This window comes from Giraffa tippelskirchi, chromosome 1, assembly GCF_054371585.1.
Source record: "Giraffa tippelskirchi isolate mGirTip1 chromosome 1, T2T-mGirTip1v1.2.pri, whole genome shotgun sequence".
Classification (NCBI taxonomy): domain Eukaryota; kingdom Metazoa; phylum Chordata; class Mammalia; order Artiodactyla; family Giraffidae; genus Giraffa; species Giraffa tippelskirchi.
The window spans coordinates 108,121,304-108,135,926 of record NC_137275.1 but is presented as its reverse complement, the minus strand read 5'-3'; the positions used below and the strand labels follow the sequence as shown (position 1 = coordinate 108,135,926).

At 37.9% G+C, this 14,623-nt stretch overlaps 3 protein-coding genes across 9 annotated transcripts in view; 1 reads left to right on the top strand and 2 right to left on the bottom strand.

Annotated features, from left to right (window-relative positions):
• Positions 1 to 14,623, bottom strand: part of LOC145506617 (uncharacterized) — a 150,076-nt gene that overhangs the window by 59,008 nt on the left and 76,445 nt on the right. The gene's annotated exons all lie outside the window — the stretch shown is intronic.
• Positions 1 to 14,623, bottom strand: part of LOC145506683 (uncharacterized) — an 82,350-nt gene that overhangs the window by 4,575 nt on the left and 63,152 nt on the right. The window contains exons 2-3 of one of the 5 annotated variants that reach the window (XM_081491943.1): positions 10,980 to 12,224; positions 8,809 to 8,931 (exon numbers count right to left, since the gene is read on the bottom strand). The exons of 1 other annotated variant lie outside the window; for it this stretch is intronic. In XM_081491943.1, coding sequence (XP_081348069.1) covers positions 12,180 to 12,224 — 45 coding nt within the window. In that variant the 3' untranslated portion in view covers positions 8,809 to 8,931; positions 10,980 to 12,179. The remainder of the gene's footprint in view (positions 1 to 8,808; positions 8,932 to 10,979; positions 12,225 to 14,623) is intronic. 3 more of the 5 variants (XR_014054190.1, XM_081491950.1, XM_081491939.1) reach the window with 3 other exon arrangements.
• The window catches only part of LOC145505938 (neurotrypsin-like), a 74,870-nt gene that overhangs the window by 18,690 nt on the left and 41,557 nt on the right, over positions 1 to 14,623 (top strand). Inside the window, 2 exon segments of the mRNA XM_081489309.1 lie at positions 5,050 to 5,228; positions 9,809 to 9,959. Coding sequence (XP_081345435.1) covers positions 5,050 to 5,228; positions 9,809 to 9,959 — 330 coding nt within the window.

The following is a 14,623-nucleotide window of genomic DNA, read 5'->3' as shown; positions in this document are numbered from 1 at the left end:
CGAAGTCAAGTGGGCCTTAGGAAGCATCACTACGAACAAAGTTAGTGGAGGTGATGGAATTCCAGTTGAGCTATTTCAAATCCTGAAAGATGATGCTGTGAAATTGCTGCATTCAATATGCCAGCAAATTTGAAAATCTCAGCAGTGGCCACAAGACTGGAAAAGGTTAGTTTTTATTCCACTCCCAAAGAAAGGCAATGCCAACGAATGCTCAAAGTACCGCACAGTTGCACTCATCTCACATGCTAGTAAAGTAATGCTCAAAATTCTCCAAGCCACGCTTCAACCGTGAACTTCCAGATGTTCAGGCTGGATTTAACAAAGGCAGCAGAACCAGAGATCAAATTGCCAACATCCATTGGATCATCGAAAAAGCAAGAGAGTTCCGGAAAAACATCTGCTTTATTGATTATGCCAAAGCCATTGACTGTGAGGATCACAATCAACTGTGGAAAACTCTGAAAGAGATGGAAATACCAGACCACCTGACCTGCCTCTTGAGAAACCTGTATGCAGATCAGGAAGCAACAGTTAGAACTGGACCTGGAACAACAGACTGGTTCCAAATATGGAAAGGCGTACATCAAGGCTGTATATTGTCACCTCTGCTTATATGCAGAGTACATCATGAGAAATGCTAGGCTGGATCACGCACAAGCTGGAATCAAGATTGCCGGGAGAAATATCAGTAACCTCAGATACGCAGATGACACGACCCTTATGGCAGAAAGTGAAGAACTAAAGAGCCTCTTAATGAAAGTGAAAGAGGAAAGCGAAAAAGCTGTTTTAAAACTCAACATTCAGAAAACTAAGATCATGGCATCTGGTCCCATCACTTCATGGCAAATAGATGGGGAAACAGTGGAAACAGTGGCTGACTTCATTTTTTCGGTCTCCAAAATCACTGCAGATGGCGACTGCAGCCATGAAATTAAAAGATGCTTCCTCTTTGGAAGAAAACTTATGACCAATATAGACAGCATGTTAAAAAGCAGAGACATTACTTTGCCAACAAAGGTCTGTCTCATCAAAGCTGTGGTTTTTCCAGTAGTCATGTATGGATGTAGAGTTGGATTCTAAAGAAAGCTGAATGCCAAAGAATTGATGCTTTTGAACTATGGTGTTGGAGAAGACTCTTGGGAGTCCCTTGGACTGCAAGGAGATCCAACCAGTCCTACCTAAAGAAAATCAGTCCTGAATATTCATTGGAAGGACTGATGCTGAAGCTGAAACTCCAGTACTTTGGCCACCTGATGTGAAGAACTGACTCATTTGAAAAGACTCTGATGCTGGGAAAGATTGAAGGCAGGAGGAGAAGGGGACAACAGAGGATGAGAAGGTTGGTTGGATGGCATCACCGACTCAATGGACATGAGTTTGAGTAAACTCTGGGAGTTGGCGATGCACAGGGAGGCCTGGCGTGCTGTGGTTCGTGGGTTCGCAAAGAGTTTGACAGAACTGAGCAACTGAACTGAACTGAATTGACTAGGAAATGGGCAGAAGCTGAATGGTCCAAAAATAAAAGCATCTTTTGGTCTTTGATCTAACAAATGGATTCTTCAGTGCCAGGAAACAAAGAATTGGGTCCTAAGAGTTTTATTTTCCCAGTAGCCTCTACAGCCTGTGGTTGCTGTCATTCGCTTTTACCTTGAGCCAGCCACAGATTCCCCTGTTGTATGTGTGTGTGTAGGAGGTGAAGTTCATTTGTAGTTTCATCCCATGCTGAGTAAGGTGTGATATCCTGGGACATAGGTTTCTGCACTGAGGAGATTCTGTAAGAGATGGCAATTTCCCTCAGCCCAGCAGCACCTGTCATCCTGAGAAGTTGCTGGCCGTTCCTACCACCCTCAGTTCCGTTCAGTTCAGTCACTCAGTCGTGTCCGACTCTTTGCTACTCCATGGACTGCAGCACACTAGGCCTCCCTATCCATCCCCAAATCCCGGAGTTACTCAAACTCATGTCCATTGAGTCAGTGATGCCATCCAACCATCTCATCCTCTCTCACCCTCTTCTCCTCATGCTTTCAGCCTGACCCTAGGCACTCTCCTTAAAATGGACTGGTGTACACTGACTCCCACCATGCCCAGTACCTTTATGCTTTGTCTCAAGGGGTTTCCCAGGAGCAGAAGTTTCCATTTTGGAATTAATGGGTTTTTTTTTGTTGTTGTTATTGTTCTGCTTTTCTGTATCATTTATTTTTTCCAAGTATACATGCCCTATATTTTTCTTGACCTTTATCACCAAGGATCTTTAAAAAGCTTGGAAAATATCTTGTTATGAAAAAAATAAAGGTTAAAAGGCCTGAAAGAAAAGCTTTCTATTTGCAAATATTTTAGATTAATAATCAATGAGTGGTAATATCTAATGTGATGACACAAATGAAAAGGTTAGTCAAGTGCAGTCAAATCAGTAAGAATTTTAATTTGCCCGTTTCCTGTCTTCTCACTCGGAAGGTGGGAAATTAGTATTTAGTACAGGCGAACCTTGCAGGCTTAAGTTTTATTCAGACTTTTGATTCTATTAGAGTAGCAAATAGGGTTAATGTAATACTTAATTGATGCTTTCCAACTGTGGTGTTGGAGAATACTCTTGAGAGTCCCTTATACTCAAGGAGATCAAACCAGGCAATCCTAAAGGAAATCAACCCTGAATATTCATTGGAAGGACTGATGCTGAAGCTGAAGCTCCAGTACTTTGGCTACCTGATGTGAAGAGCTGACTGATTGGAAAAGACCCTGATTCTGGGAAAGATGGAAGGCAGAAGGAGAAGGGGATAATGAGATGGTTGGATGGCATCACCGACTCAATGGACATGAATTTGAGCAAGCTACTGGAGATGGTGAAGGAAAGGGAAGCCTGGTGTGCTGCAGTCCTTAAGGTCTCAAAGAATTGGACACGACTGAGCGACTGAACAACAACAACGATACTTAATTAGGCTTCCTTGGTGGCTTATCGGTAAAGAATCCACCTGCCAGTGCAAGAGATGCAAGTTCTATCTCTAGGTCAGGAAGAGCCCCTAGAGAAGGAAGTGGCAACCTGCTCCGGTTGTCTTGCTGGGAAATCCCATGGACAGAGGAACCTGGCGGGCTACAGTAAATGGGATTGCAAAGAGTCAGACACAACTTAGCAACTAAACAACGATTAGTTAAGTTAGTTAACTAAACAATTAGTTAAGTTCAGCTACAACTCACTAATTTTTTACAATGAGGGTTGAAATAAATCAGGATAAAAGCAAGAGGAGAGAGCCTACAAAGAGTTATGGTGTTAGCATGTTAATTACTGATTTTATCCCCAGTGGTTTGTTTGGCAAACAGTCCTTGGCTGGTTGGGCAAGTCACAAAGAATGTTGGCTTGATGCTTTTTCTTTGACAGCCTGAAGGTGTAACAATTTGTAGGTTGATGTCAGTGTCTTCCTTCATGGACCTTTCTACCTGTGCTTTTATTATCCCTGAAAAGCAGGGAAGAATGAAATTTTCTATGAGACTGACATAAGAAAACAAAAATGGTACAAATGAACTTATTTACAAAATAGAAATAGAATTACAGATGTAGAAAACAATCTTATGATTACTAAGGGGGGACAGTAGGGAGGGATAAATTGGGAGATTGGGATTGATATATACACACTACTATATATAAAATAAATAATTAATAAGTACCTATTTTATAGCACAGGGAACTCTACTCAGTGCTCTGTGATGACCTATATGGGAAAATAATCTAAAAAAGAATGGATATATGTATATGCATAGCTGATTCACTTTTTTGTACAGCAGAAAGAATGGATATGTGTATATGCATAACTGATTCACTTTTTTGTACAGCAGATACAACATTGTAAATCAACTATATGCCAATAAAATTTTCTAAAAAATTTTAAAACAAAACAAGCTCTGTAGCGGAGATGTGAATTACAGAGATCCTCTTGATTGATAAGGGACTTCCCTGGTGGCTCAGAGGTTAAAGCGTCTGCCTCCAATGCGGGAGACCTGGGTTCGATCCCTGGGTCGGGAAGATCCCCTGGAGAAGGAAATGGCAAACCACTCCAGTATTCTTGCCTGGAGAATCCCATGGACGAAGGAGCCTGGTAGGCTAGAGTCCACGGGGTCGCAAAGAGTCGGACACGACTGAGCGACTTCCCTCCCTTGATTGATAAAAGAATGTAAACTATCTTTATGCAAACATAAACTTCAGATAAGCTGATCTGATTCCTTCTGTCATCTCTTAGTAGTCCATTAATAAAAAAGAATTTCAAATAAGAGCAGAGCAACCTGGCTTTATTGCTGTCAAGACAGATTCATATTTTAGATACACCCCAAATATTTATTGTTGGGTTAATGGAAGCTGTAGCATGGAGACAGTTCTAGAGATCATCATGTTATTCAGATAAGCATTTAATCTTTTAAAAATTTAATTTAAGCTTTGTACATATTAGAGGTTAAAAGTATGTAGACTAGATGAGTTTTCTCAATTGATTTCAAAAGTTCATTAGCAAATACTATTATATATATATAAATTTTTTAAAAATGGGAATGGATTGCCTCTCTTGATATTACCTTGCTTAGATGTGGCAATAATAATTGTTTTGAAAATGACAGCCTAAAATATTGGAATAGGAAAGAATCTTCAAGCATCCAGACTTCTTTCATGTATCAGAAGGAAGGACTTAGAGACGTGTTAGAGTAATTTGCAGCTGAGTGCAGACTAGAATCCAAGTCCCACTAGATCACATGACAGACACACTTCTTCCATATAACCATCCAGACTCCTGTTTTATGTCTGTAGTATTTGCCCATTTTCTTCTAAAATCAGCTGTAGATAAAGGCACATGCCTAGCATTATTCAAGGTTAATTAGAAAGATTGCCATAGATAATCACCCTGTTCTGATCTAATATTTTGATTTCCTTGAAATTTACATAATCCATTATGTTTGTCTTTTTCTTCCACATCCACCTTTTTTGACTTTTTCAATTTTTTTAAAACCCTTGTGCTTTGATAAAAGTTAGCCTACATTTGATAAACCTAACCTTGAGCATTGTACTTCCAGAGGAAAAGGAGTCGCAAAACAAACCCCGTTTTCTGAACTGGGCCTTATTCCCGTTTATTGGAGCAATGTCCGTTGCAGAGGAGATGAAGAAAATATACTGCTTTGTGAAAAGGACATCTGGCAGGGCAGGGCATGTTCTGAGAAGATGGCAGCTGCTGACCTGTGTAGCTTTTCCCATGGTGAAAAAAAAAAATTTTTATTCCCTCGCTTTACTTTTATTCTGTTTTCAGCATTCCAGATGAAAAACATGTCTTAGTTGAATGTTTTCCTAAGCGTTGAAATACAGACCTGAGTCTGAATCATCATAGTCTATCAACAATCTAATTAGTCTTCAAAGGAATTCATGTAACAGTCGGATTTCCATTTGAACTCAGTTGTTTTTTTTTTTTAATTAAAAAATTTTTTGATTGCACCGAGTCTTGACTGCTGTGCACGGGCTCTCTCTAGTTGCAGTAAGTGGGGGCTACTCTCTAGTTGCAGTGCACGGGCTTCTCATTGATTGAGGTGGCTTTTCTTGCTGTGGAGCACAGGCTCTAGATCATGCAGGCTTTAGTAGATGTGATGCTTGCACCTAACTGCCCCCTAGCATGTGGGATCTTCCTAGACCAGGGTTTGAACTGGTGTCCCCTGCATTGCAAGGCAAACTCTTAACCACTGGACCGCCTGAGAAGCCCTGACCTCACTTCACATATTTTCTGTTTTAATATAATTTGTTTATAGGATTATTATATACTGTATATGAAACACTTATTTGGGTAATGAAAAATTGTGATGGAATCAAGTTAAAAGTCATCTTGAAACCAAATATAAAATACAGAAACTATAATAAAATGTTTTCACTTTATAAAATAGAATAGAATCATAGTTATTAGCGTTATTCTTTGAAGATAGCACATTCCATAAAACAAATCGCTACCTTGGATAAGGGCTCCTATGCATGATGTCCTAGGCATTCAGTTCAGTTCAGTCGCTCAGTCGTGTCTGACTGTTCGCGATCCAATGGACCGCAGCATGCCAGGTTTCCCTGTCCATCACCAACTCCCGGAGTTTACTCAAACTCATCTCCACTGACTCAGTGATGCCATCCAGCCATCTCATCCTCTGTTGTCCCCTTCTCGTCCTGCCTTCAGTCTTTCCCAGCATCAGGGTCTTTTCAAATGAGTCAGCTCTTCTCATCAGGTGGCCAAAGGATTGGACCTTCAGCTTCAACATCAGTCCTTCCAATGAACACCCAGGACTGATCTCCTTTAGGAAGGACTGGTTGGATCTCCTTGCAGCCCAAGGGACTCTCAAGAGTCTTCTCCAACACCACAGTTCAAAAGCATCAATTCTTCGGCGCTCAGCTTTCTTTATAGTCCAACTCTCATATCCATACATGACTACTGGATAAACCTTAGCCTTGACGAGATGGACTTTTGTTGGCAAAGTAATGTTGCTATTTTTTAATATGCTGCCTGGGTTGGTCATAACTTTCCTTCCAAGGAGGAAGCATCTTTTAATTTTATGACTGCAGTCACCATCTGCAGCATTGGTGATTAGTATGTGGTTTTGGTATACAGATGTGTGTATGATCATGTGAACGGAAGCAGCGGGAGAAGCTCCCTTTGCTAGTTATTTTTCCTTGTTTGGGATATTCTTTCTAGGCTTTTAGTTTCACAATTGTGGGTGGGTTTTCTGGGGTCCGTGATTGTTTTAACGTGTGACCACAACCTGTGGCTATCACACCTTTTTGGATTTTCTTGGCGATAGTAGCGTGATCAGATGTCCCAGGTCTTAGAATGCCAGCAGACAGCCGAGGGCAATGGTTTCTGATTGAGTACAAGTATCAGGGAAGGAATTGACACACTCCCTCTGCAAAACATAGGAAGATCCAAGCTAGGGTCATTCCTGTGAACTGACTGGAAGAACCAATGGAAATGGTGCAAGATATCACACAAGTGTGTGCTTGGAGAGCTACAGTCCTTTTGTGGATGCAAGGTGCATTCTAAGTCTTTATGTCTTGTAAGTTTTTCCTTTTCTTCCTTTGCCTCTCCACCTCTTGGTAATCCTACTTGTGGCAAACACATGTTTACACATTGCTACATCAGGGATGCTGTGCATCGGGCTCAACAGTGCACTGCTTTTTGTAGACATTGCTTGTATTCTGTGTTCAACTGAACTGATAAAGTATGTTAACATTTTTCAAGTAGTGAAGTAAGTAAATTTTTGAAAACAATCCTTTTTTTTTTTCAGGGTTTCATAGTACTTTATTTTATTTTTAATTTGATTTACGGTGTTGTGCCAGTCTCTGGTGTACAGCAAAATGACTCAGTTATACACACATACAGTTTGTAGTACTCTAAAAGCCTGCATTTAATTCTAACAACAATGGGAAGTCAGTATATTTTTTTCAGGCTCTCTGTCTACTCTTTTTTTAAAAAAGCTCTCCATTCTCTATAATCTATCCACTTGTTTATGCTCTGGCTGCAAAGATAAATTTAAGGTTGATGTAAGCATATATAAAATATCGAAGGTTGAGATAAATTAGAAGTGAGAATGAAAAAATATGCTTTTATGGTAAATTAAATGAGAATATGAAAACAAATAGCTCAAATCAGCAAACACTGAGTCTATCTTAAGGCACAGCAGCAGACCTTTAACATTAATACTTTCTTTTAGTTTGGAATTTACATTTAGCATCTTGGCATTTAGTACTTTTCCAACACTTACAAAGTAGAAGATCGTATCTTTGTATTGGACATAGGAAATATCAGTATAAATGAAAATGTCTGGGAGTTTTATTTATCCATAAGTTAAATACGAGTCAACTACTTCACTGAAATTTCTTTCAAGTGATTTTTTTTTTGTGCGTGTATTTATTGGGAAGATGTGAGATGGTGACTAAATTTTGTCTTTGAGCTTCTCTATATTTTCACAAATACTTATACAACCAGTGTAAAAACTACATTTAAAAATAAAGCACAACGTTTAAAAAAATGTAAGGTAATTATGCCATAATGTTTCTAGGTTGTAGATAATTTTAAATTTCCTTTTAAATTTTTTTTTTTTTTTCTGTTTTCTCCAAGCTTACTATGGAGGTGGGGAGAGGAGAAGCAGAGAAGGATATAATAGTTTAAGAAATTTATGCTGTTTCTATTGGTTTGTTTCTATATTTTCCAAGCTTCTTAAAAGAAAAACATAGTAACATGTAAATTTAGGTTTCTTGCAGTCATTAATTATAAGAAGCTGCTATATACTGTTGAGAACAGTTATGTTTATTAAACCTACCTTTATCCTTTTCCAAATTACAAGTGCTAGTTGACTTATGTAAGAAAACTGTGTTACAAATATCAGAGTATGAGTATATGTACATGTTTGCTAATCTAAATCCCTTCTCTGGTGTGATATTTGAATATAAATATGAATGTCCAAGTACCATTTATTGATAGCTGCTTATACTGTGGAGGAATTAGAAGCATATTTCATGTGGATAAATGATGAGTATTTGGCAAAAGATAACACTAAATTTCCTAATAGGGACCCAGCCTGTTCTGAACCTTTGACCATCTCACATTCTTTATTCCAGAAAAATTAGAGGGCCGTTCTGTTTCCCAAACACATACAGCTTTGTGTTTCTATGCTTGTGTTCATTCGGTTCATTTTGTCTGAAGTGCACATCCCCCATGTAGAACTTATGAAGTCCCATCCATCATCTTGGCCCTCTCAGCTACAGCTCCTTTAGAAGAGATTCCCTAATTTCCTCCGGGGGTGGGCGAGCACCTTTTGCATCTGAACCCCTGCAGGGCCTTCTCAATGGTCTCCCATCTGTACTCATGTTGTCCATATCCCGAGGCAATATACTTCTTAAGGGTAGCATTTGTGCAGTGCCTCTCTGCCTAACAGCTGTTTAAGAAACAGAATTGAAGGAGTGGATATCAATAGTTATTTTTCGTTGTTTGGGATATTCTTTCTAGGCTTTTAGTCATCGTTTGCCAATCCAGTCAGTCAACAAATATTTATTACATGCCTTCTACATAGCTGGGTATCTGAAGTACTTGAGTGAAAGGGAAAGGCGTTCCCTGTGTCCTCAATTCTAGACTAAGAAAAAGAGAGAAAAATTAAAAAACTGATGAAGCTAGATAAGGGCATTGTAGACTATAATAAGGAATTTGCATGGGGAAGCCTCTGGTATTCTTCACAGAGAATGAATTGATTCATACACAAATGATGAACTGATTCATACACAAATGAATCTTCAATATTGTTTTTTGAAGGTACTGGCTGTGATGTCCACCAGCTTCTTATAATGTGATAATGTTAACTTTGACTTGATCTCTACAAATGTAGAAATATTTCTATGCTGAAAGCAAGTATGTCATAGATATAAGTGCCATTCTTAATAATTACATGTTGGTAATTCTCAAGTTACTGTAAATAAAAAATCAATGCTATCCCCCACAATACCATAAAAATCAAATGGATTTCCAATAACTGCAGTTTTGAGTGTGTCTTTTCTGGTTTCTGAGGTCCTCGGGAAAAAGTGAATTTAGACTGCTTCCTCTTGACAGCTATTTGTATGAATGTAATTCAAGTTGGAGGATTTTAATCAGTTGAGATTATCATAAAATATATTAGACATGCGTGGGTATGTCCATATTGCTGAAGTGGCTTATTAAATATAACTTTATGATTGAGAATGGCAAAGAAATAGAATATACCTGATCTTCTATAGCTCAGTATGAATGTGTAGGTTTAATTTGTTGTTAATTTCATATCGCAGGCCCTGCGTTCCCCATCCTGCGCCTTGCTGGGGGGAGCAGTGTGCGTGAGGGCCGAGTGGAGGTCTACCATGCCGGTCAGTGGGGGACAGTCTGTGACGACCAGTGGGATGATGCAGATGCAGAAGTGGTCTGCAGGCAGCTGGGTCTGAGGTTGGTTCTTCTTCTTTTGTTTTGCTTACATTTCTAAGTTTATTACTTCCATACCCAAAGATAGGTGTGTTTAAATTGCACATTTCTTTGAACAAGTAGAAAAAGCCACCTTTTTGATCATTGTATTCGGCGGTAGTCTCCTTGAAGAGAATGTCTATGTACCTATAGATCTAACCTGTTTGTATCTGAATTCAACTGATTTTGTATCCTTAAGAACCTTAAGCCTTTTACCACTTTTTATCGGGAGCCTTTATAGGACTCCCAGGTAGTAACTAGCACGGTCAACTGCAGTAACTTACCAAAGTCATATGATGAAACTAGTTGTGAGGCTTTAACTGAAGTTCAACTTCTTTCCCCCAAATATCGTCTAAACTTTTGCCCTTTGCTCCTTATTTGTTAGGTATGTGCTTAGAACAAAGAATGTTTATTAATGTTCAAAGGAAATAATTCCTATGCAGGATATGGCAATGAAGCTTGTGGAATAAAGACAGAAAACCAATATTATATGTTGCTTTAGTTATGGTTACTTTGGAATAGTATGGTATAATTGTGTATCCTCTGATCCTTGTCTTTAGTGATTTTGAACATTGGTATAGCAGGCCTAAAAGTTTCTCTGAAATTATACTGGCAGATCTTCTGAAGTTGATATTTTACTTTAAATTGGAAAAAAATTATTTAGCATGTTGTGGCAGGTAGGGGTGGGTTGATGTGGAGACCTCTCAAAATTAAGTCTTCTCAGTTCTTGTTTCACTTTGTCCAGTTAAGCATAGTCTTTGACACTGGAGCATGATTTTTGAACCTTGAACCGTAATTTTTTTGCAATTGTTTTTGCAACTGACCCCTCCCCTCCCACTTTTTCAAAACTGTAGGTTAATATTAAAGTATTTTAAAACAAAATAAAGGTGTTTCAACATTTTACCTCTAAATACTTCAGTGTATACTTCACCTTTTAAAAATAAGAACATTGTCCTACATAGCCAAATTATCATCACAACTAATGTCAGTGGTAATCATTCTTACATTGTTTAATATCCTGTAATATTCAGATTTCCATAGGTGTTCCCACCATGTCCTTGACGGATGGTTTCTCTGTAGCAGAATTTAGCCCAGGGCCTTGTGGTGCATCTGGACGTTATACCCCCAAAGTCTTTTAATCCAGAACAGTTTCTTGTTTTTCCTAACACTGACTTGTTGCAGAGACCAAAGACCACACCAGTTGGTTTGTAGAATATCCTCCCTTCTGAATTTGTCTCATTCTGGTTCTTGTAACTTCTGAAATGGGAGGCTAGATCCAAAAGTTTGATTAGATAAACATCACTCAAGTATTTGCTTCCCAGGTGGCGCTACTGGTAAAGAACCCACTTGCTAATGCAGGATACTCAAGAGACCTGGGTTCGATCCCTGGGTTGGGAAGATCCCCTGGAGGAGGAAATGATAACCCACTCCAGTATTCTTGCCTGGAGAATTCCATAGACAGTGGAGCCTGGCGGGCTATAGTCTGTGGGGTCTCAAAGAGTTGAATACCACTGAGCAACTAACACTTTCACTTTCATAGTTTTAAAAGTGAGTCTAAAAATTCATGTTGTAATGTAGAGTTCTTTCTTGAGAGCCAAGATTTTTTTTTTTTTTTCACTTACATAAACAGTTCTCAAACAAAGACTGTGTTGACAAACAATAGTCTACTGCATGGAAAGAATGTAGAGATAGAATCACAAGGAAGACTGTATTAATGTTGAACATATGTATGGGTTGAGTAAAGTGTTTACATCTTTCTCAAGCATTTGCTCGCTGCCATCTTTTGTATGAGGAGATTTGTGTTTGGAGAAGTGATGAAAAGGAAAAATATCTTCAAATATTCAAGACAGCAAAGATCTTCCACAAGCCTGTGTAATAACCAACAATCTAGCTTGGTGGAGATTTTTTTTTTATTATTAAGTACCCTAGGATCTGAGCTGATGCTGTTCTTTTGCTTTGTTTTTCTTTACTTTGATTTTCTACTTCTCTCATAACCTTGCAGTACAGCAGTATTCTGCAAGTGCTCTTCCCCTAGAATTTGTTTTGCTCACTTAAAGGCACAGTACTTTCAGATGCAATAATTTTTAATGTTGCATGTTTCATCTCAGTGGTACTTGCTTTGTTGAATTCCCAAAGGGAAACTATATCATGCCTCCCTGGAGTGCTGGTTACAATTTCTTTGTGAGATGCTGTCTTTGTTGACCCTCATCTTTTAATGGTGGCTGTAGATTTTGGTAGCTGGCAAGCGTCCTAAAACACAAAAGGAATAACTGTACTTAAGATATTTAAATTTGATTAATCCAGAACTCAGAGAAACATGAGGATTAGGAAAGGAAGAAGCCAAGTGTTAGAAAATTGAACTTGAGAATGCATACATATGCAGTGAAGTTTCAGATAGAGACATTTTAATTGGAGTTCCTTTTGTGCACTTAACATTAAAGCATTTCCTATGTCTTTCAGAACTCTTAAAAGCATAGCTGCTCATGGAACTGTGACATCATATTTTATTTTGTGGATATGCCATAATTTACATAAGAATTTTAAATTTTTGAGCGCTTTTTTCTTCTTAGGTTTTTTTTTTGGCTATAAAATTATCTTAAAGAAAGAACCATATTATTCCGTGGTCAAAATAAAAATTCTTCTCATGCTCTTTTTAAATATTTATTTGTTCTCTTATTTTATTGTTTATTAATTTTTAAAATACTTTATAAACATTATTAGTATGTCCAATTATTGAGCAGAAAGGAGGCCTTATTTAACAGATGAGAAAGTTAGGCTCTCTGAGATTACTCAAAGTCCCCAAATTATACTGTGAATGAAGACTGGAATCTTGAGATTTGTGGCTCCCAAGGTAGGATTTTTCATTTCATGTTACACTGTTTGCAAAATAGGCAGGTATTAATAAGAATAAATATGAATACAAGCTGAAAGAAATAGGGAAGTCAAGGGAGAAAAGTTTATTGTAGGAGGAAATTGATGATGAGCATGTTTTAGACAGACTATATATTAATGTGCCACAGACACATCACTGAAAATGCCCCAAGAGACTGAAAGAAAGTAAAGTGTTTCAGAGTCTGCTCTAAAGCCAGACAAATTTTACTATCTAATGCTGGGCAAATTGTTTAACTTCTGCAACTCAGTTTCCTCATCTGTAAACAGTGGGTAATAACATCATGGGGTTGTAGGGAGGATTGAAAAAGTTAATACATTTGAAGCTGTTAGACCAGTGTCTGGGATACAGTAATCATTCAGTATACTTCAAAATATCATTATTGGAGATAGAGGGGATTGTTTTCCAGAAAGAAATATGGACTATTGACCAGTAAAAATGAGTTTTTCATCCAAATGTTATGTGTCACAAAATGATATTTGCTGTCAAAGAACCAATCTTTTATAACCTAGCAAGTAATTCTTTTTACACAATAGAATTGCCTAACTCCATTCTGTGTCTAGTCAAAGTAGTAGCTAAATCCAGGGATTGAGTTAGTCAGGTGGTATTTTTTATTTGCTCTTTTTCTATGAAAAACAGACAAATTTTATATGAATACAATCAGATTAGCTAAATAGGTTTAGGAATGTTTTGGATACGGATCAGACATAGGATCAGTTCGGTGTCTATTGGGGATTGCTGCTGTGTAGGTCAAACAGCTTTGCATAAAATAACCTAATAAATCGATGCATTATATCAGAAAACCCCTATTCCACAAATTTATTCTGTGGTCAGATGGTGAGAAAGTAGTAAAACTGGGACTGTTACTACAAATGAACTGCCAGGGCTGATGTGGACATACTTTTCATAATGGAAGGGAAGAGAACACACAACTTTATCAAATTTACATAGTACTTATTAGCCTTTAACAAACCATGAGTCTCATGTTGCTTTCCCTGGTATTAGACAATGTCTTAAACGGCAGAGTCATCCATTTCTTTGGTATTCCCCTGAAAGCTAATACAGTCCAGGACACCAGGAAATAGGCTGAAGGACTGTGTGAATTTATAAATATCATCTTAATTTTTAATGAACTCCAAAATTAGCTGGGAAACCTAGTTTGCTTTACATCATGATTTCTTCGTGTTTTTTTTGTTTTGTTTGGTTCTTGAATTTATTGCATTAATTTTTCTGATTAGTTTATTTTAATTAAACATTTTTGTGATCATTAAAATAATGGTTGTAAACAATGGAAAATATGGAGATGCATAAGGAAGAAAATAAAACACCCAAATGATGTTTTAAGGCTGCATTATAACATAGGTGATTTTCCCCAGAGTCACTATCCGGGGCTTCTGATCTCCCATCTAGTGTTCTCCCTTAAGGAAGGAACACAGTTTAGAGGCTGTTAATCAGGGCTTTTGCTTTTTCCTAGAACCTCTACCACATCTTTGACATATTTGAAATGCAAAGTATTTCAGTTACTCTGTCCAGCCTGTCTCAAGTCACTCCCAAGTAATGAGTATTTTAGGTTTGTTATTTTTTTCTTGGGAATAGAAAGCCTTTAGTTTTTAATCTTTTAGCCTAGATTTTTAGTGCAAAGGATTTTAAGGATATGTAAAAATGCATTCTAACTGTTTTAATTTGATCACTGTAAGTTGAGCATCTTACAATATGCTCAGTGGCCATGGGTATTTCTTCTTCTGTACATAGCTTGTTT